The 23,232-nt window shown below is 63.3% G+C and overlaps 1 protein-coding gene across 2 annotated transcripts; it reads left to right on the plus strand.

The window, feature by feature from the left end:
• The first annotated feature begins 1,503 nt into the window (after positions 1-1,503).
• Positions 1,504-23,054, plus strand: ARHGAP45 (Rho GTPase activating protein 45). Of its 2 annotated transcripts, none has more exons than XM_075175411.1 (23): positions 1,504-1,729; positions 3,910-4,237; positions 6,568-6,711; positions 8,795-8,879; positions 9,328-9,400; positions 9,869-9,947; positions 10,317-10,454; positions 10,689-10,753; positions 11,231-11,341; positions 11,980-12,060; positions 12,287-12,466; positions 12,697-12,834; positions 13,116-13,306; positions 13,622-13,782; positions 14,204-14,281; positions 15,316-15,417; positions 15,788-15,951; positions 16,478-16,666; positions 17,046-17,183; positions 19,084-19,322; positions 19,633-19,894; positions 20,081-20,183; positions 20,354-23,054. In XM_075175411.1, exons 1-23 carry the CDS (start codon positions 1,640-1,642, stop codon positions 20,734-20,736), a joined length of 3,522 nt encoding a protein of 1,173 aa, XP_075031512.1. In that variant the 5' UTR covers positions 1,504-1,639; the 3' UTR covers positions 20,737-23,054. The 2 variants fall into 2 exon arrangements, with proteins under 2 accessions (XP_075031512.1, XP_075031511.1); XM_075175410.1 differs by lacking the exon at positions 1,504-1,729 and adding an exon at positions 2,288-2,581.
• Positions 23,055-23,232: the final 178 nt, after the last annotated feature.

A 23,232-nucleotide genomic window follows, 5' to 3' on the forward strand; every position in this document is an offset into this window, starting at 1 on the left:
GACGGGGCCGAAATGCCCAAATAAGGGCAGGAGCGGCCGGATCGCGGGGGGGGTCCCGCACCCCGACACCGGGACCCGGGGGGAACCGGGGGGCACCGGGGGGCACCGGAGGGCACCGGGAGCCCGCGGGGGGCCGGGGCCCGGGCTGGGGCTGGAGCCGTCCCGGGCACGCGTGGGCACAGCCCGGCACGCGGGCACACACGGGCACACGCACCCACACACGGGCACACGCACCCATGGGCGCACGCACACCTATAGACGGGCACACGCGTGTGCATCGCCCCATACACGTGCGTACACAGATGTGCGCACCCCGTCCCACGGACACACTGTGTGCACGCGCACACACACGCACCCCCCGACCCACGGGCGCTCCCCTGCACACGCACACTCACACACACACGCGCGCACCCCACGGCCACGCGCACACGCGGGGCACACGTACGCACCCCCCCCGCCCACGCACCCCCCGCACCTTCACCCACGCACCCCCCACCCACGCACCCCCCCACCCACGCACACACCCCCGTCCCGCTCCCCGCGCCCCGATCCCCGGGAGCCGCCGGCTCCGGGTCCGGGTCCGGGTCCGGGTCCGGGTCCGGGTGCGGGTCCCGTCCCGGCCGCTCCCCGCTCCGCGGCCGGCAGATGGCCCACGAGAGACGGCCCCGGCCCGGCCGGCAGCGCGGCCCCGCGGGGGGGTCCCGGGGACGAAGCGGGCTCCCCCCCCGCCCCGTCCGCCCGCGGGGCCCGGCAGCCGCCCCGAGCAGCCCGATGGGCAGCGGCCGGGGCAGGATCCGGCCGGGGGTCCCCACGCCGCGGGAGCGGCACCCCGCGGGGGCCCATCGCATCCCGTCCCCCTCCCAGGGTTTATCCGCCACCTCGCTGGGTGCTCCCATAGGGGAGCAGAACCACTGCGGGGCTGCGTTACCCCGTGGGTGGGTGAGTCACGAGTGGGGGACCGTGGGTCCGCAGAGGCTGGCGGGGGCCAGGGGCAGGGGCAGGGCAGCGACCCCGGGGAGGCAGCTGGGGCCACCGTGCCCACGGGGGGGGCAGAGCCAGGAGCATCCCACGGGTGGGAGCCCGGAGCCCTGCATCCCACTTGCCCCCACACCCGGGGCCTCTGGCAATGCCCCGCAGTACGGGGCTCATCCTCCCCGGACTGACAGACACCCCCAAACAGGGGTAAACCCCACAGAGGCCTGGGGTCCCATGGGGGCCAGCCCCGGTCCCATGGCTTGGAGCTCTCTGGCCCACCCCAGGCCCCTTCATGCAGCCGTGGGGTGCAGCATCAACACCCCCCCCCACAAACGGCCGCCGAGCGCCCACTGCCCCCGAGAGCGCCAGCGTCTTCTCCGCCACCTCCCTCAAGGCTGGAGATGGGCCCGAGCCCCCCGAGGGGCAGCCGGGGACCCCCTTCCCCCCCAGGCCTCGCGCCCTGGGTGCGCATTTGGCTTTTCCTGTTTCAGGTTCGCCTGCGAAGCCGATGAGGAAATAAGGCGGCGTCATACGCGCCCTCCTGACAGTTCGCCCCGGCGAATGTGGCCGGCGCGGTGAGGAGCGCGGCACTGGCAGCCAGGCACCGCGGCCGCGCCGAGCGAGAGGCCGCCGAGGGCAGGGGCTCGGCCGCCCCCCGGGAACCATGTTCTCCCGGAAGAAGCGGGAGTTGATGAAAACCCCCTCCATCTCCAAGAAGAGCCGGGCGGGAAGCCCCGTCCCGCAGACCCTGCCGGTGAGTGTCCTGCGTCCCCCCCCCGGCTGGGTGGGGGCCATGGGGCCACGGGGGCTGTGGGGCCACGGCGCCCACGGAGCTGCTGGGAAGAGCCGTGGGGTGGGAAGGGGGACCTGGGTACGGCCAGCGGGTCCACGAGGAGGAGGAGGGAGCCGAGGAAGGACCCTGCTGACGGGGCTTGGGGGGGGATTTTGCCCCAGACCAAGGGGACGGAGCAGCCGCCTGGGGAGGCAGGAGGGCGAGTGGGGCTGAGGAGGAAACGGGGGGCTGCGGCAAAGGGCAGGGGACCCCAGCGGTGGGGGCTGCGGCCGAGGATTTGGGGAGGGCAGAGAAACCCCCAAACTGCCCAGGGGACAGGGGCGGGAGCGGGGGGACGCCCGGGCTCGGGCAGCCCCGGTGCCTCGGCTCTGCTATGTATTTATTTACTTGCGGGCACCCCCCCGGCGCTGGAGGGGTGCGGGAGGAAGCTCCTCGCCTCCGCGGGGCTGGCCGGCGGCCGGGGCTCCTCTGCGCACCCCAGTACTGCCCGCCCCGCGCCTGCGCTGCGCCCGTGCCCCAGCCCGCAGAGCATGGGGCGAGACGGTGCCGGCGAGATGGGGCCGATGGGACCCGAGAGCCCGCCTGCGGCTCCTTAGCAAGGGCCACCCGTCCCCATCCCCGTCCCTGTCCCCACCCTCCTCCCTGACCCGCCGGGAGAGGGGCCTATGGGTGGCGGACGGAGGGATGCTCGGCCGGGCGGCTGGGAGGAAGAGCTACAGCCCCTACTCGGCAGGGCGCCGCAGGACGGGTAAAACCCACTCGCCCAAACGCTCCCTGGACTCGCTGCCCCACGCGCCCGCCGTGCGGCTAACGGTACGGCCGGGTGCGCCCCGCGAGCGCCGGCGGGGAGGGACCGGGGTCCCCAGGGCTGCTGTATCCCGGGTGGGATGGGGACAGGCTTCCAAGGGCTGGGCTGGCCCCAGCCATTTTGGGGTGGGGTCTTTGGGTAGCCCCCCTGCAGCCCCGCGGTGGTCTGGCCGGCTCTGGGGCCAGCGTGGGGCTGAGCTGCCCCGGTTCGCTCTTGCCTCCGGTAGCCCCGTGCTCCCGGCCGGGTCGCTCCTGAGGGGAAGGCGCTCGGTGTCTGCCCCATCGGTACCAAACACGGCTTCCGGCCCCGCCGAGCAGGCAGCACCGAGCCGGCAGCGCCCAGCCAGGGATGCTGAGACCCAGCGCACTCACGTCACACCTGGGTGCGTGAGGGTCACCGACGGGAGCTGCAAGGGTGGCCGCGGGCCCCCTCCCCGTGCCGTGAGGACCCTCGCTGGGCATGTGGCCCCCATGCAGCGCACGGCCCCGGAAGGTGCCAGTACCAGCCCCTCCCTTGGGGCAATTTTGCCCCTAGAAATTGGGGGTCCCTCTATCCGTAAAATATCTGCAAAGTCTCCAGACGGTGGCCTGGGAGGGGTCCCCGAGGGGGCCGTGCCCGATGGGACAGGCTGAAAAAGAGGAAGGGATGTGGGGGGCCGGATCCTGCTGTCGTTTGGCCATGCCAGGGTCGCCAAGCCCCCCGGGGATAGGGAGCTCCAGCGCTGGTGGGGACAAGGCAGCGTCACCCACATGGTCACTGTGTGCTCCCCAGGACAAACTCGGACCCCCGGGCGCTGGCGGGGGCCATGGGCCGAGCGGGCAGACGGGGCGGCCGAGCCGGCTCCTGGGCTGTGGTTTTGGAGCCGACGCTGCTTGCGAAACCCCCGTGCTGGGGGGGGGTTAATCCGCCGGGAGCCCTGGCAATGCCAGCTGCCGGGGGCTGCCTGTGGCACAGCGGGGACGGCGGCCCCGGCCAGGCGAGCGCCCAAACCCTGCCAGGGGCTGCTCCACCGTTGTTTTCTTGCCGGCGGAGTCGCTGCCTTCGCCCTGTGGGGTCCTGAGACTGTCCCCACCGGCCCCCACCCCGAGATCCCCAAAGGTCTGGAAATGCTGGGGGGGGGGCTATGCCTCAGCCCCGCAGCTGGGCAGGATCGCCCTCAGGCTCTGCCGGGATACCTAACTGGGGAAACTGAGGCACCGCCCAGCTGCAGGGTCTGGTGCAGACAACAGCCTGTCCCTCCAGGCTGGTGGCATGGGGGGTCCTGGGGTGCTGACCTCTCCCTACCTAAGCTGGGGTCCCGGCTGTGCCCCTCACGCTCATCCCTGCTCCCCAGGACCTCTCCCGCAAGGATTGCCTGGAGGCGCCCGGCTCCGGCCTGGGGGAGCTGCCCCCCAGCTCCAAGCTCAGCACCAGCCCCAGCACCGTGGGCACCCTCAAGCGTCCCACCAGCCTCAGCCGCCATGCCAGCGCCGCCGGCTTCCCCCTCACCGCGGCGGGCCCCAGGGCCGTGCCCAAGGGCCATAAGACCCCCACATCCTACAGCCCCGTGGATGGCGGGGAGGGTCCCTTCATCGACACGGAGGACATCTCCCAGCTGCTGACGGATGTGGCCCGCTTCGCCGACGCCCTGGAGAACCTGCGGGACGTGGTGCTGCGCGACGGTGAGTGCCGGGATGCCCGAACCACCACCACGGGGACAGCACGGGAGCATCCCCTCCCCAAGAACAGACCGGACCTGTGGGTGGGGGTCTCTGGCCTGGCCGGGAGGGGACCAGGACCCCCGGGGGGCCGTGCAGAGCCGCAGCAGCCATGGGCAGAAGGTGGCGGGTGGCTGCTGGGAGCTCGGAGCCAGGATAACGCGGCTTCCTGCCTGCGAGCTATTTTCATCCGCCCGCTTTCCTGTTTACAGCGCGGCGGTGCCAGCTGCCTGCCAGGGCCCCCAGAGCCCCACAGGGCACCGGGCACAGCCCCCCGGACCCCCCACCCACTGGACCAGCCTCACCGGGGCGGCCGGTGGGATGGGGCCGATGCCCCGGCGCGGGCGTGGGCTGGGTGGGCTGCGGGGCCGCAGGCGGGCGTCCCTGCCCGAGGAGGCGAAGGGAACGGCGGCGATCTCGTGGTCCCCGCGGCGAGGTGGGGCTGCGGGGGGGGTCACATGATGCCGTGTTTTTGGCGCTGGCTTTGCAAACATGTTGACGCATCCCCGCTTGCCGTGGAAAACAGCAGCGCCCAGCCCGGGGCATCGCTGCCGACGGCCCCAGAAGCCGGATCCATGGCTGGGCCAGTGGCAACGCGGCCGGGGGTCTGCGCTGCCGGGGGGGGGGGATGCCTCCAGGTCCCTGCGAAGGTTTGGGCATTGCAGGGCAGGGAAGAAACATCCCTGAGCCGGACAGCGACCGTCCTGCTGCCGTCCCCACTCGGGGTCTGCGGTTATTGCCGGATCCGGTTTGGGACAGCCGGGACGGTGCCGTCCCCAAGCTGGGAAAGAGACGGGGAGAGGTTGGGGCTGAGCTGCGGGACGCAGCCGTGATTTTGGAGAGTCCAGCTCTCCTCTGCACCCATCCAGCCCCATTCCCAGCCCCGCTGGTCTCCCCGCTTCCCACTTCGGAAGGGGCTTGGAAATGGGAGAGGAAATGGAGGAAACCCCTTCCTGACCCTGCGCTGGGGGCTGGGATGGGGAGGGGGGTTTGCCCAGCCAGGCGGTGGGTGCCAGGCTCCCATCCCAGCGCTACGGGCGGCTCCTCACCTCCTAACAAGGCTGCCAGCGCCCAGCGCCGAGCCCCAGCCCCAGCACCGCGCTGGCGGGGAGCCGGGCCGGACCCCCGGGCTGGCGGCTGGAGCCCGTGGAGGGGACGGTTCCCAGGGAAGGACCCCGCGGGACGCGGCAAGCCTGGCTGGACGGGGGGCACGGTGGCAGGACAGACCTGCCGCATCCCTCCCGGCAGCTGGGAGCGCCCGTCCGGAGGGGAGGAAGGGAAGGAAATGAGGAGGAAATTCCCAAACCGCTTTCAAGGGAAAAAGTTACTACTGAGGAAAAAAATGCCTAAAAGGTCGGGCTGCCCCGGGCCCGCTGCGGCGCCGGGCAGGGGACACGCCGGGCAGGGGACGCGCCGGCTGGTTTAGCCACAGTGGGGATGGAAGAAGAGGGCCAGGGAAGTGCCGGACATGTGTGGCCATGCCAGTCTCAGGGAGCCCCAAAACCAAGGGGATGGGCTGCATGGTCTGGGAGACTGGCGGGACCCTGCCTGGGATGTGGCTGGCAGGGGGTGGATGGGAGGCTCCGGAGGGCAGGGACACGGGGCAGGGATGCGGGACAGGGATGCGGGACAGGGACACAGGGCAGGGACACGGGACAGGGATGCGGGGCAGGGACATGAGGCAGGGATGCGGGGCAGGGACACGGGACAGGGATGCACGACAGGGACACAGGGCAGGGACACAGGACAGGGATGCGGGGCAGGGACATGAGGCAGGGATGCGGGGCAGGGACACAGGGCAGGGACACGGGACAGGGATGCGGGACAGGGACACAGGGCAGGGACACGGGGCAGGGATGCAGGGCAGGGACACAGGGCAGGGACACGGGACAGGGATGCGGGGCAGGGACATGAGGCAGGGACGCGGGGCAGGGATGCGGGGCAGGGACACGGGGCAGGGATGCAGGACAGGGATGCGGGACAGGGACACGGGACATGGATGCGGGACAGGGATGCGGGACAGGGACACAGGGCAGGGACACGGGACAGGGATGCGGGGCAGGGACATGAGGCAGGGATGCGGGGCAGGGACACGGGACAGGGACACAGGACAGGGATGCGGGACAGGGACACAGGGCAGGGACACGGGACAGGGATGCAGGGCAGGGGCATGAGGCAGGGATGCGGGGCAGGGACACGGGACAGGGACACGGGACAGGGATGCGGGACAGGGACACAGGGCAGGGACATGGGGCAGGGATGCGGGGCGGTGTTTCAGCCCCCCTCTCTTGCAGACCCCAAGGAGCCCCAGCGGCCGCTGGCCCACGAGTGCCTGGGCGAAACCCTGCGCATCCTGCGCCAGGTCATCAACAAGTACCCGCTGCTCAACACCCTGGAGACCCTGACGGCCGCCGGGACCCTCATCTCCAAAGTCAAGGGTGAGACGATGGGGCTGGGAGCTCTGTCCCGCTCCCCTCCTGCCCCATGCCGGGACGTGCGGGGGCTGGGGAGCCCATGGGGGGGCTGCCGGGAGTGGAGCTGCCCCACGGACAGGGCGAAGGCATCAGCCGCCTGCTCGCTGAGTTTTAGTTTTAAGGACGATGTGTGTCAGACATGACAGAGCCCAGATCCCTGCCTGGGGGTTTCCAAGCATGGCCGCAGGAAAAACACTTAAATAATCGGATCCTGCTCCCGGCAGCACCTTGTGTTTATAAGAGCGGGGTCTGTGGAGCCCAGATCCTGGCTGGGGCACCACCTCCTGCCCGCAGTTACACCAGCGGGGAGGGGGACGGCTGCGCTAACCGCAGGCAGAACACAACATTTTGCGTCACCGCGCTGCTTCCTGGACACCGAACAGCAACCGCGAGGGGACAGGAAGCCTCGTGGCGGGTGGCAGGAGGTCTGCCGCGGGGCTGGCCCCACGCGGGGCCGGGACGGAGCGAGTTCAGGCTGCCCACGTCCCCGGGGCAGAGGAATGGGGGCAGATCCCAGCCCCTCGCCGCAGCTCACCAGCCCCGGCACCCTGAAGCGCCCACCCGAAAGGCGCCGGGGTCTGCCCAGAAGCCCCGGTTGCCGGCGAGCGTCCCTTGGCCTGGGCGCCTGCCAAGCGCCGTCTGCGCCGGTTCCCACTGCCGCCGGCGGTTCCTCTTTCGGCCGCGGACGAGAGCCCTTCCTGGAGGAAGCCATCCCGCCTCGGGGCAGGGGGCTCTGGAGGTGCCGTGAGGCGGTGGAGGCAGGTGGAAGAGGTCCACAGTCCGCAGGGCTTTTCTGGCAGCCCTGGGTAACGGGAGTAAACAGAAACGTGAGCCAAGCGATGCTGGCAGGGAAGTCGGTCCCAGGAGAAATGGGGGGGCAGGGACACTGCGCTGCGCTAGAGAAAGTCCGTCATCCGTAGGGATGGTCCTCTCCTCCCCCCGGCTCCCTGGAGCCTGACCCAGACCCCGACCCAGCCCCAGCCCCACAGCAGGGCTGAGCCCGGCAGGAGCCGGCAGGTCCTTTCCCCAGGGCTCAGATTTGGGGCCAGTCCTGTTCAATCTCTTTATCAATGATCTGGACGAGGGGATCGAGTGCTCCCTCAGTCAGTCTGCAGGTGACACCAGGTTGGGCGGGAGTGTTGATCTGCTGGAGGGCAGGAAGGCTCTGCAGAGGGACCTGGACAGGCTGGATCGATGGGCCGAGGCCAATGGATGAGGTTCAACAAGGCCAAGTGCCGGGTCCTGCACTTGGGCCACAACAACCCCACGCAACGCTGCAGGCTTGGGGAAGAGTGGCTGGAAAGTGCCCGGAGGAAAAGGACCTGGGGGTGCTGGTCGACAGCCGGCTGGACATGAGCCGGCAGTGTGCCCAGGTGGCCAAGAAGGCCAACGGCATCCTGGCCTGTATCAGAACTGGTGTGGCCAGCAGGAGCAGGGAGGTGATCGTGCCCCTGTACTCGGCACTGGTGAGGCCGCACCTCGAATCCTGTGTTCAGTTTTGGGCCCCTCACCACAAGAAGGACATGGAGGTGCTGGAGCGTGTCCAGAGGAGGGCAACGGAGCTGGTGAAGGGCCTGGAGCCCAAGTCTGATGGGGAGCGGCTGAGGGAACTGGGGGTGTTCAGCCTGGAGAAGAGGAGGTGAGGGGAGACCTCATCGCGCTCTACAACTCCCTGAAAGGAGGTTGTAGTGAGGTGGGGGTCGGTCTCTTCTCCCAAGTAACAGCGATAGGACGAGAGGAAATGGCCTCAAGTTGCACCAGGGGAGGTTTAGGTTGGACATGAGGAGAAATTTCTTTACTGGAAGAGTGGTCAGGCCTTGGAACAGGCTGCCCAGGGACGTGGTGGAGTCCCCATCCCTGGGGGTATCTAAAAGACGTGTAGATGAGGCGCTTAGGGACATGGTGCAGTGGGCATGGGGGGGTTGGGTTGAGGGTTGGACTTGATGACCTTAGAGGTCTTTTCCAACCTTAATGATTCTATGATTCTATGCCTGAGACAGGGACAGGCGCTCATGGCGACAGGGCTTCCGCATTTCCTCATTTCCAGGTTTCCATTACGAATCCAACAATGAGACGGACAAGCGGGAGTTCGAAAAGGCCGTGGAGACCATCGCAGTGTCCTTCAGCAGCACGTAAGGGACTTTTGGCCAGCCGTTCCCTGGAGAAGGTCCCCCCATGGACCCCATCGCCCCCGCCAGCCAGGACACATCTCCACCCCTCGCCCCGGCCCCTCGCCGCACGCACAGCCCCGGGGGCGGCTGGTTTGGGGGGTGGTTTGGGGACCGGAGAGACCAATTCACTCTCCTGCCGCTCCCACCAACAATTCTTCCAGCACCGCAAAGCTTGCTCGAGCCACAGGCTCCGTCTCCCGGCCCTTCTTCGGTGCTGGGCCAAGCTCTGCTCCTCCACCCGAATTACCAAGACCTCACCAAGTGGAGCTGAGCTGATCCCCACTGAAACCAGTACTGCAGCTCCGACTGCCAGTCCCTTGGACGCAGGTTGGGTGCTGCTGGGTGACAGCCCTGCTTGTCACTGCCCGTCCTCCTTTTGCTGAGCCCAACCGTATTCCTCTCGTCACAGCGTGTCCGAGTTCCTCATGGGGGAGGTGGACAGCAGCACCATCCTCTCCATCCCACCCAGCGACCAGAACCAGGTGAGTGACGCCCGCTCCGCAGTGATGCTGCGGGTCTCGGGATGTGCCGGGGCGCTCAAACCCAGCTCGGGAAGGGGCTGAGCCCCAGACCTGGGATTCCCAGCTCACCTCCAAGCCTGGCAGAGCTTTGGCTGCTTGCTCCTGTCCTCGCTATCCCAAGGAGCAGCTCGATCCAAAGGGCGTGTGGCTCGGGAAGGGATGGAGCAGCTCTGTCAACAGAGGCAGAAAACAGGGCTCTGGTTGCTCTCCGGAGCTCTGCCCTGCTCTGGTGTGGGCACAGAGCAAGGTATTTCTCCAGCGACGTTCCCGTTAGCTCATGGCCTTCCTGTAGGGCCACGAGCTGGGCGCAGGAGATTTCCAGCAAAACCAGAAAGCTCCGGGTTTCTGCCTCCCCGCCATCCGCCGGCCCCTCCAACTACTCCCCTTCCTCTTCTCTGATCAGTTCCTTTTCTTTCCCAATTCCCAAAGACTATGGAGAGCCTCTACGGGGGGATCCCCGGCCCCGGAGGAGACGGCATGCCTTCGGGTGTGGAAAGCTATGACACGGGTAAGCAGGCAGACTCTGGGTGCAGGGTTTGGGGTGGCTGAGCAGAGCAGCCGGCAGGAACCGGCGTCTTCCCCATCGCCGCCGCGGTTCTGAGCCGCACGCGGCTCCGCGGCTGAGAATAGGAGCTGCTGCTTGGCACCGGGGGCCGGCAGGACACCAGCACAGCACGATGCCGGCACAGACACGGGGAGGTTTGCACTGAAAGCCCTCGGAGCTTGCAGGGGTGAATCAGGATGTCCTGGGGTTTTCCCGGCTGTTCCAGCGGTCCTGGGAACTCGAAGGCGTTTGGAGGGAGCGGGTCAGTGAACACAGTGGCGGCAGCACATTCAGTCTCTCTCTCCTCTTCCTCTCCCCCTCGTCCCATCGCAGGCCGTCCTCCCGCCGAGGAAGTGGACGTGATGCTGCAGCGCTGCGAGGGGGGGGTAGATGCTGCTCTTCAGTACGCCAAAAACATCTCCAAGTACATGAAGGACCTCATTGGATACCTGGAGAAAAGGACCACGCTGGGTGAGATGGGGAGGACGGCGGGTGGGTCCTCTCCGGAGCGGGACTGAACCCCTCACGGCAGCATCAGAACAGGTCGAGGTCCTCACATGCACGAGGCTGAGGGAGTCAGACACTGCAAGGGCAGCGGTGAACTTCATTCCTGAAGTTCTTGATTTATTTTTCAAAAGGAACCCAATCGGCAGGGAAATCCTGGTGCCTCGTATATCCTTTCACTTCCAACCGTTTTCCTTTCAGAGATGGAGTTTGCCAAAGGGCTTCAGAAGATGGCAAACAGCTGCAAGCAAACCATCAGTCAGGAGGTAAGTCCACATGTCCCCAAAGCCACCCAGCGTCCAAGGCTGTCGGGCCGCCTCAGGAGCAAGCAGCTCTGGAGAGCTCGTTTTGCGTGACCCAGCTTCAGAGCCCAGGAGAACAAGTGTGCAGTTCTCCAAAGCTCTTTGCGTGGCAAAATTTACCTGTCCAACCCAAAGCAAAGGATAATACCGAGACCCTGCAAAACCTCCTCCATCTGCCTGGCCCAGATGTGCCCCAGCCCCTGCTCTCCAGCCCAGGCACCGGGCAGGGGACACCACGGGGCCCTTCCAGCCCCCTCCGACCTCCCTCCAAACAGTCTCTTGGCAGCCTGTGACCACACTGTCTCGGTCCAGGATGGGGCTTTTACCAGCCAAGCCCAGCTTCTTGCTCTCCTTCCCCGAGCGCAGCACTGGAGGATGCGTCTCCTTTGGTTCACGCCGTGGTGCTGGGGCTCAGGGTCGTGCGTTTTTCTCGTTTCTCAGACCAACATGCCTTTCCTCTCCATCTACCTGCTGGCCCTGGAGCAGGATATGGAGCACGGGACGTCGGTTCTGCAGGCTGCCAGCACCCTGCAGCACCAAACCTTCCTCCAGGTGAGAGGATGAGAGGCCATCTCAGAAGGGTCTTCCCCGACGGCTGGGCAGCGAGGGAGGCTGGTGGTCTCCTTCGTCCTCCTGACACAGGCAGCTCTTGCAGAAACTGGAATCCAGTTGCTGCTCGGCTCAGCCACTGCTCAGGCTCGGCGTTCCCTGGCTTTGCTCTGGATCAATGAGCCCAAGCTCTCAGCCAGTTGCTGGGTCCTTCGAGGGGTTAGATACAGGGTCTAGGAGAAACCCCCCAAATCTGGCAAATCAAACAGCACCTCCTTATCGATCTCCGCCTCATCCGAGGCCTCTCTGCTTTCCCACGTTCCCCCGCCAGCCCGGACCAAGCTGCACCCATCTCCCGGGGACAGCCGCTCTCCGGGGCTGTTTGCCAGGGAGGGAATGGATCTCCTGGCGTTGCAGAGGGCGGCCCTTGCTTAGCTCGGTCTGGAGGGAAACTGCCGCCAGCACTTCCCAGGCTGCAGATTTTTATCCGTGCCACAGACCCCCCCTGTAACCGAGCCCAGATGTGCTGGGGAATAACAACCGCCACAGGGAACTTCTCCTTGCAAAGCCTTTTGCAAAGGGAAGAGCAGCGAGCGTTTGGCTCTGACCACCGTGGGGGTTGTTTCTCCCTCCTGATTCAGCCGCTGACAGTGAGACGCCTTGAACATGAAAAACGGAGGAAGGAGATCAAGGAGCAGTGGCACCGGGCTCAGAGGAAACTGGTGAGTAACAGCGTTGGGTTTGCGCTCCCCAAGCCCAGTCTGGAGCGACACGTACCCCTCTGAGGATGCTGGACTCCTCGTTCCTCTCCAGTAGCCTCTGCTGTGCTGGGGGATGCTGGAGAAACACGGGCGCAGGGGCCGGGAAAGGGCCCTGGGGAGGTTGCGGGGGATAACGACCCCCTTGCAGAGTTCGGTCCTCACCCCGGGTCTCTGTTTTCACCGGCAGCAAGAGGCAGAGGTCAACCTGCGCAAGGCCAAGCAGATCTACATGCAGCGCAGCGAGGAGCACGACAAGGCCAAGTACATGGCGGTGAAAGCAGAAGAAGAGCAGCAGAACACCACCAGCAGCATCACCACCAAAACCCTGGACAAGAAGAGGCGGCTGGAAGAGGAAGCCAAGAACAAGGTAGGAACATGACAGCTCTGGGCTCCGGCTGAGCATCTGCCCGGCAAGAACCTTCTCACTCCTTGCTGTCCTAATACCGGGGCTGCCTTGAGCTAAGTGGACTGAACTGAGCTCCCTGCGGATCCTCGGCGCAGGAATGCCTAAAGGATCGGGATCCCGGTGCAGAGAGCTGTTCTCCTTGTTCTCCTTACCTATGAACGGTTTCCCTCTCTTGCTCTCCCAACTCTCAGGCAGAAGAGGCGATGGCCACGTATCGGACCTGCGTGGCGGATGCAAATACCCAGAAGCAGGAGTTGGAGGATACCAAGGTGAACTCCTTGCGGCAGATCCACGAAGTGATCAAACAGAGTGACCAGGTCATCAAGACGGTGAGTGGGGCTGGCTTGCTTGGGGTGGTCCCCAGGGCAGGGGGGCGGCCGTACCCTGCTCAGGAGGGGTTCGGAGCTGCCTCCCCAGCAGACCTGGCTTAGCTGCTCCTATTTCAGATGAGGTCCAGGTGGATGTAGAGCTCTGAAAAGCCAAGGCTCAAGGCCGCAGACCAAGCACCGCTCCGTGCTCCTGATTTCTCACCTAACCTGGATGTTGTCTCTCTCTTCGATGTATGTCACCTCACAAAGCTCACGTCTGATTTTCTCTATGTCATTTTTAGGCCACAATCTCCTTCTACCAAATCATGCACATGCAGACGGCTCCACTGCCCGTCAACTTCCAGACGCTGTGCGAGAGCAGCAAGCTCTACGACCCCGGGCAGCAATACGCCTCCCACGTCAAGCAGCTGCAGCGAGGAGACGAACCTGACATCCAATACGACTTTGAGCCCTACGTGTCACACAACGCCTGGTAGGAAAGGAGAGGGGGAAATCATTCCTGTTTTCCACTCATCTGCTCCAGGCAGCCTTCCCCTGGACTGGCAGGGTGCTCCCCTGCAGAAACCAGTATGCCTTCAGTGTGCCTGCAGGCAGCTCCTGCTGGGAAAGCTGGGGCAGCTGGGAATTCCTCTCACATCCTCCGATGGATGAGACAGGCTACCTAGCATCCAAGAGAGAGGACTGTAAATCCCAAGAGAGGTGGATGGCAGCCGTGAAGAAGGTTTTCGAGTGTCCTTGCTTCTCATCCACTCAGACGTTCCCTTTTCTCCTTCTTTCCGCCCGCCAGGTCCCCCTTTACTCGGACACGGAAAGGCAGCTTCAACGCCAATGACTTCTCAACGAGTGCCGGCTCTGACGGGGCCGGGCTGCCCAAGGACGGGACGGTCTCGGAAGGAGGAGCAGGAGCCAAGGAGCAGCAAAGCGGGGCTGCGGCGGCTGAGCGGAGAGGTGAGCCCGGAGCAGAGAGGAGGCTCTGCCTCGCCGTCCCCACGGCACCGCTCGCAGCAGGCTGCGTCCTCCCCCTGGTCAGGAGCTCCGTGGGTGCCGAGGGGGGGGCTCCTCTTCGCAGCAGTAGGAGAGGCTGGAAGCCTGGCAAGCTGAAATTCCTGAAGGATGCAAAATCAGATCCATGGGAGGTTTTTTTGCTTTTGCTAGCGCTACCTCACAGACCATTCTCCATCTTCCCATCTCTTCTTTCCCTTTACTGAAGGCATCACCACCCCTCCAGCCCCTTCCCCAGCCTGACAACAGGAAGCCAAGCAGCTTCCTTCAGTGATTTAAGTATCTCCTGGAGTCTAGGCTCTTCTCCCGTGTTTCTCTCTTGAACGCAGGAAGCAATCTCAAATGGACTATGTGTTCTCCTCCGCAGGTGGGAGGGGACACCAGGTCCACAAATCCTGGCCAACCTCCGTCACTGAAGCTGACAGCAGCCTGGATTCCAGCGCAGGTAGATAGCGAAAACAGCCCGGGGCGGGCAGACCGTCCCCTCTAACACAGTCAGCCTAAAAACCAGGCAGGACCTCTCACTTCCCTTTTTTATCTGCCTTGTAATAACACCGTGTTGTAAATAACTGCTGATCCCAGTCTCCAACGGGATGGGATGGGATGGGGTGGGATGGGGTGGGATGGGATGGGATGGGGTGGGATGGGATGGGACGGGACGGGATGGGATGGGATGGGATGGGATGGGATGGGGGACCACCGAGCCTCAGGCTGCAGCCTGTGGGATGGGATGGGATGGGATGGGATGGGATGGGATGGGAGACCACTGAGCCTCAGGCTGCAGCCTGTGGGATGGGATGGGATGGGATGGGATGGGATGGGATGGGGGACCACTGAGCCTCAGGCTGCAGCCTGTGGGATGGGATGGGATGGGATGGGATGGGATGGGATGGGATGGGATGGGATGGGATGGGATGGGAGACCACTGAGCCTCAGGCTGCAGCCTGTGGGATGGGATGGGATGGGATGGGATGGGATGGGATGGGATGGGATGGGATGGGAGACCACTGAGCCTCAGGCTGCAGCCTGTGGGATGGGATGGGATGGGATGGGGGACCACTGAGCCTCAGGCTGCAGCCTGTGGGATGGGATGGGATGGGATGGGATGGGACGGGACGGGACGGGACGGGACGGGACGGGATGGGATGGGATGGGAGACCACTGAGCCTCAGGCTGCAGCCTGTGGGATGGGATGGGATGGGATGGGATGGGATGGGATGGGATGGGGATGGGATGGGGATGGGATGGGATGGGATGGGATGGGATGGGATGGGATGGGATGGGAGACCACTGAGCCTCAGGCTGCCGCCTGCTTCACTGCAGGGCACTGCTAGCTCCCAGCTTCTCATTTTCTCCAGAGAGCTGCCCCAGCCGCGCAAGGCGCACGACTGCTCGCTGTGGGAATCAGCCACGAGCATCAGAGCGCGCTCAGAAGAGAAACGGCTTTGCCTCACTGGCTTGGGGGTTTGCTTTTGACAGGTGAATTCAGCCATAAACTCCAGCGGTTGTCTTCCAACGGCACCATGTCCTCCAGCGAAGAGCTGGAAGAGAAGGATGAGAACGCCACCCCCTTTGAGCAGAGTAGGTGACAGCGCGGGAGGTGACGCCGCACTCCTGCTGCGCACCCACCCACCACGGCAAAGCCAACCGCGGCTTGGCTTTTCCCAAAATCAGTAGTTCTGGAGGTAAACCCAACAATCGCTGGGAGGATCGTGAAGGTGATCCCATGAGAAGCCCAATAGCATTTCCTTTACCGAGGGATGAGCCCTGCTCCAACCAGACGAGCTAGGGCCGTACACCTCAGGGTACAGGTTATTTGCCACGTGGCTAAAGAACCGGTGCGCCCAGCCGGTTGTCTGCTCTGTGACGGTGACCCCTCTGCTCAAGCTCGGCTTAACCTTCCTCCTCGGGAGCCAGGAGGCAGCTGGATTTCTTTTTATTCTGCTCGTAGGCATCAATGGGATGACACCAGAGATGACGGCTCCAACAGGGCCCTTCCGAAACGTTGGCTTATCCAAGGCTGCCCAGACTCATCGGCTGAGGAAGCTCCGAACCCCTTCCAAGTGTCGGGAGTGCAACAGCTACGTTTACTTCCAGGGAGCGGAATGCGAGGAGGTAAAGCTGGGAGAAGTGGGAAGAGAGCTCGGTGGGTGGAAAAGATGGTGGATACGTCCCATGAACGGGGTGACCTCCCTGCTACCTGCGTACGGTCCTGTGATTCGCTCTGTCCCCAGATGAGAGCCACATGTTCTGCAGCAGCATGTTGCGGTGCAACTTGTCACTCGGGTGTCACAGATTTGCTGTAGAAACCCAGCCGGGACACACGTGTGGTCCAAACCAGGGGTGTAACCACAGCCAGATCCAGGTTCCCTGTGGAAGCAGAGGTGCCAGCATGAATTTGGGGGCAGGACTACCTTAGCACAGCTCTAACCTGGGTTTAGGAAGACATCCTCCTTTGGAGAGGGGTCCATGTGCTTTGCATTGGTCCTACGACGTCTCCAAAAAGGCATTTTTCCTGTCTGCCGTCCTGCTCAAGGAGCTCCTTGTTCTCCGAGCGATGCCTGCTGTCTCTCAGGGGCTGCGCTTCCACCTCACCCACGGGGCTGCCTCCCACCTCCACGCGTTTCCCTGTGTTTTCCAGTGCTACCTGGCCTGCCACAAGAAGTGTCTGGAGACCTTGGCCATCCAGTGCGGGCACAAGAAACTCCAAGGGAAGCTGCAGCTTTTCGGGCAAGACTTCACGAAGGCTTCTCAGAGTAGCTCAGATGGCATCCCCTTCATCATCAAGAAGTGCATTTCTGAGATTGAGAAGCGGGCGCTGAAAACCAAGGTGACGCACTCTCTCTTCCCCCTTCTTCAGCTAAGCTGGCTCAGCTGCCTCCTCTTGAAAGGTTCTTCTGCCTTGGCATGGAAACCCACAGCTCGTTTTTCAGATTACTGGAGGCAGGAAGCCGGAAAGTCCCAGGTGATGAACTTGGCCCTGACACCCCAAACTCTGGCCTTGGAAACTCACTTCTTCTGCCTCCCTCTTTCCTATGAAACAGGAATGACCGTAACATCTGAGCTGGAAGGGGATGGCCCAGAACTGCTTCTGAGAGGGATTTCCAACCCCAAAAGGAGAGGATGGGAGCTAGAAGCTCACTATCTTGTGCAGACTTGAGGAGAAACATCTCTCCTCACTTCAACTCCACTTTTCTCTCTTTTACCAGGGCATCTACCGAGTCAATGGCGTCAAGACCCGCGTGGAGAAGCTTTGCCAGGCATTTGAGAATGGGAAAGAGCTGGTGGAGCTGTCCCAGGCCTCCCCTCATGATATCAGCAACGTCTTGAAGCTCTACCTGAGACAGGTACCTGGTGGTACCTTCTGCTGGGGGGAGGCAGGGGAGAGGTGGCCAGAAGATCTAACGTCCCAGAAACAAACCTGGCTTCACCGAGTCATCTCTGGCAGGAGTAATTCTGCACAAACTGGGCTCAGGGTGGTGAGAGGGGTCCCCCCCCCGCTGGGAGTGGGTCAGTGGTGGAGATGGGACCATGTGCAGGAGTGGGGAAGCGCCTCCTCCGAGCTGGTTCCCTGCTCTCGGTGAGGACGCTGCTCTCCCTCCGACGCCGCAGCAGCGGCATTTCATATCCGCCGAAAAACAACGTGCAGAAGCACCAAATCCTCCCCCGCTTGGCAACTGGGGAACCAGCACCACGAAAAGGGAAGTGATCCAGTAAAGGTCACCCCGCGCGGCAGAGCCGGGGCTGAGCTCACGTCTCCCCGAGCAGTGCCCTGCCCCTCGCGTCGCCCTGCGGTGGGCTCAGCCGGGTGCCCTGCCCCTCGCGTCACCCTGCGGTGGGCTCAGCCGGGTGCCCTGCCCCTCGCGTCGCCCTGCGGTGGGCTCAGCCGGGTGCCCTGCCCCTCGCGTCGCCCTGCGGTGGGCTCAGCCGGGTGCTGTGCCCCTTGCGTCGCCCTGCGGTGGGCTCAGCCGGGTGCCCTGTCCCTCGCGTCGCCCTGCGGTGGGCTCAGCCGGGTGCCGAGCCCCTCGCGTCGCCCTGCGGTGGGCTCAGCCGGGTGCCGAGCCCCTCGGGTCGCCCTGCGGTGGGCTCAGCCGGGTGCCGAGCCCCTCGCGTCGCCCTGCGGTGGGCTCAGCCGGGTGCCGAGCCCCTCGGGTCGCCCTGCGGTGGGCTCAGCCGGGTGCCGAGCCCCTCGCGTCGCCCTGCGGTGGGCTCAGCCGGGTGCCCTGCCCTGCTCACAGCAGTTCTCCACCCCCAGCGAATGCCAAGATGCAAACTCAAAAACTGGCAGTGCAAACGGCGTCACCCACATCCTCCGAGGAGCCACCGCAAGGCAGGAGGAGAGGAAGCAGCTTCTCCTCTGCACTGCAGCCTCCCCGCTTAACTCTTCCGTGCTGCCGATCTCGGGGGGCTGCTGCGCGTTAACCGGGGAACGGGGCTCAGCTCAAGGGGGGAGCCTGGTGCCCCGCACGGAGAGAAGGGCTCCGGATGCCTCTGCGGTTTCTCCAGAGAAAAAAAGCAGAGTGGAAAGAGAGGAAGAATCAGTCCTGAGCCACGATCCAACGCCTCCCTGCAGAGGAATGGGTTGAAAGTCCCTCCCTAAGAGCCCTGGACTGGAGGGAACCCGCTCTGCTGTGAGAGGCAGCTTATCCCCAAACCCATCTGTTTAAGCCGCTCTGAAAACATCGCCAGCCATGCAAAACCACCAATTAGTTAAGGCGCTGCTCCGGGCGCTTCCTACGAACTTCAAAGCAAGAGTTTTCCACCTCAGCCCAGCCCCACCTCTGCTGCAGGCTCTGCCGATTACCTCCTGCCTCCTCCAGCCCAGAACAATCCCTCCCTGTCCTCCTTCAGTCCCATCCTCTTCCCAACCACCTCCTGTCTGCCGGGGAACCTGCTCCGAGCCCGCCCCGGGCCAGGGATTTTCGGGGGGGGCAAAAAAAAAAAAAAGAACCCCTTAACCTTGACGCGGAGGGACCCACGCAGCAGAGAGCACCCACGGGTTGCTCAGACGCTGCTTTTTGCACGGGTACTAATTAGCTAGGCCAAACGAGGCTGGATTTACACGCTTCAGGAGATGGATAAATAAATATTACCTTCTGGGGAGCTTTGCAGGCACTGGGGATGCTTCCTCGCTGTAGAAAGGCTCTGGGTTTCTTCAGCTCAACAGCACTGGGCAGGTCTAGGTCTCGGGGAAGGGGTGAGCCCTCCGGCACGGCTCTCCAGCACCCATCTCCCTTCTTCTTGCAGCTGCCGGAGCCCATTATGCCCTTCCGCATGTACAACGAGCTGATGGGCCTGGCCAAGGAGAGCTTACAGGGCGGCGAGGCCAAGGGCAAGAGCGGGAAAGGGGGCCCTGAGCTGGTGGATAAAGGAGCCGACACGGACAAGGTGGTGGTGAACCTGGTGTTGAAGCTGAAGGAGCTGCTGAAGGAGCTTCCCGGGGAGAACATGGCCACGCTCCAGTACCTCCTGCAGCACCTGAGAAGGTGAGAAGGGCAGGTCCAGAGCCCGTGCGGGTGCTGGGGCACCTTCCCTTCCTTCCTTAGAGTGGGAAGGTAAGCGCAGGCTCCCCACTGGACCCACGGGGACAGCCCAGCCCTTCCCAGCAGAGGTAGATCCTTCTTCCGATCTTCTCTGCCGCTCACGGAGCTCGTGTGTGCCACGCGAGGGGACCCGGGTGCTGCCAGCCCAGCATCTCCTCCAGCCTGGATGCGCCAGGCTGGGCAAGCCCTGCCTGTCCCCTCCGGCCCTTCTCCCTGCTTGCTCTCACGAGTTCCTCCTCCTCCTCCTCCCCAGGATCGTGGAAGTGGAACAGGACAACAAGATGACCTCAAGCAACCTGGGCATCGTCTTTGGGCCAACCCTGATGCGCCCAAGGCCCACGGATGCCACTATTTCCTTGTCCTCGCTGGTTGATTATCCCCACCAAGCTCGCATCATCGAGGCGCTCATCATCTTCTATTCGACCATCTTTGAGAACAAGGAGACCACGGTGCTGGCCGACTCCAGCAAATACGCCCCGGACAGCAGGGAGGAGGCAGCCAGCTGCTCTGACCTGGTAGGAATCTTCACTTTTCTGTGGTTTTCTGCCCCAAAAGAACAATCTCAGTAGGCGAGACAGGCAGGGGGTGGGAGGAACGGAGCCTACATTTCTCTAGTGAACCATGAGATTTCTGGAACCATTTCTCAGTGAAGGAGAGGTTTCTCCTCCTCCATGCCCTCACCATTGTACCTCTTGTCCCAGGCCAACGCAGGCTCCCAGCCCGCAGCTCCTCCCGGCAGCGTCCCCTACCTAGAGCTGCCTTCGGAGAAGGGGAGTTTGGATTACAGCCCCGACTCCTTCGCGGGTAAGTGAAAGGCACGGGCACGGGTCTCTCGGGAGCTACGAGGTGTAGTCGCTAGTGGCAATAACAAAGCCCTTCCCCTGTCCTGAAGACCACAAATTTACTGAACAAAGCTCCTGCCGATGCCGTGGTGCTGGGCAAGGGCGTAGCACAGGGCTCCCTCTGTCCCGCAGAGTCTGGTGACCGCTCCGTTGATTCCGACTCCGAGCTGGAGGACAGCGGGGGCCCACGGACCCAGCTAACGAAACAGGAGAGCGAGACCAGCACAGACGAAGCTCAGTTCTGCGATGACGGGAGCGAGGGACAGCGGAGCCGGAGCTGCAGCATGGGCCAGTCGGATGCGGAGGGTACCGCTCCCCGCTGCCGCAGCCCCCCGGGAGAAGAGCAAAGCGATGCAGAAGAATACCCCGAGAGCCGCCTTTCCGCTGCCGACACGGACTACAACACAAACCAGTCCAACAACGCATCACCCGCGCCTGCCGCTGCCCGGCATCTGGTAGCCAGGTGCCCAGTCGGCCGCGAGCCAGGCAGCGAGCAGCAGCCCCGGTTTATCTAAGCCACCGAACAAAAAATACCGCGGACGCAGGGACCGGGCAAAGGGGCAAAACTCAGAAACTACCCGGGCGTAGCGACGCGCAAAGCTGCGAGGGGTGGGGAGGGACAGCACGGGGCAGCTCAGGGGGGTTTGGTGTGTCAGCTGCAGGCAATTCCTCGCTGTTTCATGGCTGGAGCTTTCACACAAAACCCCCGAGCCCCTCGGCTCCCGAAAGGGAAAATCGGGTCGGTCTGCCTCGGCCGCTGGGAGCCCCTGCTCGATCCAGCAGCCCACGACGGACGTTTCTTGGGAAGGAGCTGAAGCAGGACAGACCCTTCCCTTGTTGTTCCCGAAGGAACCCAGGGCTTTGCCATGCCCGTGCCAGGTCACAGGCTTAATTTTTGCTGCGCTCCTTAATCCCACGCCTTTACTGCAGAAATCGAGGTAGGAGGAGTCAAAGGACCTGATCATCCTCGCTGGCTGCGGCTGGAAGGGGAGACGGAGCTGCCGGGAGGTGATGCGGGGAGAGTTCCCCAACAGCGGGCACTGCAGCGAGGCACGGGCACCGCACCGACAGACGGACAACGCCGAGACCGCGTGCGCGGGCTGGCTCTGCCGGCCCTGGGGAACAGCTTGCCGGGAAGGGGACACGGCCGGGGGAGCGCTGGGTTCGGCGTAGCCGGGTAAAAGCCACCCGCGCCATCTGGCACAGAGCCGGCCTCGGCTTTAGGGCCGTGGCTGCGCCGTTTGCCAGGCCCTGCGAGGTACATTTATCATTTATAACTGACTGCAGCCATGCAAAGTCCAGCTCTGAATTTACTGCCTCAGCACTTCTACGCCAGACAGGACTCCACCAGCGACGTGCCCTTCCTGGCTCGGCTGCCAGGGTTTGCGTTGCTGCTTGTATTTATGGGCATTTTAGTACTTGGCAGGAGCCACGCAACGAGCAACCCGCGGGCTGCGAGCGAGCTCAGGGGACAGGTTTTTCCTGGCTGCAGGGTCCTGAGCATTGGCTGATCTCTCCCGGGGGTTTTTTTGATAGATGTTTGGTCTCCAAAAATCTAAGCTGCAAGACCAGGACTACAGCTTTGCTCTTCCAGCTGGCCCCGAGATGGAGCTGGGCAGAGAGCAGGTCACCGAGGGGAGATGCCTCCTCCCCAGGACCGCCACGGCCTGAATCGAGTCACAGCCCCTGCCAGTGTAAGAGGCTCTTTTTTTTGTAAAGAGAGAACCCTTCAACATGAATCCACTACCTCTGCTGGCAAAGGAACTTTAAGGGTTAAACAAGACCAGCCAAAAAAGCTAGGAGACTTTTCTGCACTGAAGCGTAGAGAAGCAAGTAGATTTTAAGCTTAGAAAGAGCTGGAAGCTGTTTCCTTCTATTACCCTGCTTGTACCCGGGCTGCGGTCCTGCCGTCCCCGCCGACCCTCGGCCCGGGAGGGCGCGACGAGCAAAGACCACGAGCTCCCGGCCAGGGACGGATGCGCAAGGGCACCTCACACACAAGCAACTCGCAGCCCGCGGCTCCTAAGAAATTGCACAAATGCAAAGCTGTTTTCTAATAATTAGCCAGACCCTTCCTCAGTGAGACGCTGGACACCAGATCATCGCTCGCTCTGCCCGCTCGCACCTCAAACCTCACCGCTCCAGGTCGGAACAGCATCCACCCCAACGGGAGGGGGAAGGCAGAGGCAGATCTCCGGCCAAGCGAGCGCAGCGGGAGCGATGTTCCAGCTGAGGATAGACTGAGCGGCGTCTGGGGGGTTCTACGCACCTCGTTACTGTAGGACTGGGCGATCAGCCAGATGTTTGACCCCTCAGAGGATCAGCACAGGGAGAGCCTGGGCTTTGCTGTTCCCGGAGCTCTCCGAGACTCATCGGAAATGCATCTCACCATAGTAGTTAAAGGTACACAAAACCAAGGTTAATTTACAGCTAAATGGTTTATAACTGAGCCAAAGAAGAGCCAGAGAGACTTTCTGTTCCGCAGCTCTTCGACGAGATGGTTGGATTTTTCCAGCAGGTCATTTCCACGGTAGCAAGAGGAAGGCGGCCGATGCCCTCTCTTGCCACCAGCACTGCTACCACGGCGGTACCGCGTGTTTGCGAGGATGGATGTCAGGTGAATGCGAGTGAGGGAAGGGACTAAAGCTACGCTTGAGCTTCACACGCTAACAGGCACCCTTCTATTTGTGTATTAATTCAGCGTGGAAAAAGTAAAGCGTGTTTGTTACGACATGCCTGTGCTGCTGTATGAAGCTGCGTTACATGTTTTGCTGTGTTCAGATTGACATGCTTCCAAAAAAAACAAAAATATAATAAAATGAGTGTGTTCTGACCCGTGTCTGTCCTGGAGATCAGCGTCTTCCAGACTCGCACGCCCACGGCCGCAGGAGGCCAAGCACCGTAAGGAAGTACTCCAAGTATTTCTAGCAAGTAAACTGAAGTTTAAAAACCCTCAAGAGACCTGGAAGAGATTAAGATGAAAGCGACTGGGGGGTGATAAGCAACTCGCC

Source organism: Calonectris borealis, chromosome 28 (genome assembly GCF_964195595.1).
Source record: "Calonectris borealis chromosome 28, bCalBor7.hap1.2, whole genome shotgun sequence".
NCBI classification, from domain to species: domain Eukaryota; kingdom Metazoa; phylum Chordata; class Aves; order Procellariiformes; family Procellariidae; genus Calonectris; species Calonectris borealis.

What these genes read in the sequence shown, in the direction of transcription:
- ARHGAP45 (XM_075175410.1), top strand. Translation starts at nt 2,453, where the DNA reads ATGCTCGGCCGGGCGGCTGGGAGGAAGAGCTACAGCCCCTACTCGGCA. An exon ending in AGCACCAAACCTTCCTCCAG is followed by an intron (nt 11,342 to 11,979) that starts GTGAGAGGATGA and finishes CTCCTGATTCAG; the next exon opens with CCGCTGACAGTGAGACGCCT. An exon ending in AAGAGGAAGCCAAGAACAAG is followed by an intron (nt 12,467 to 12,696) that starts GTAGGAACATGA and finishes CCCAACTCTCAG; the next exon opens with GCAGAAGAGGCGATGGCCAC.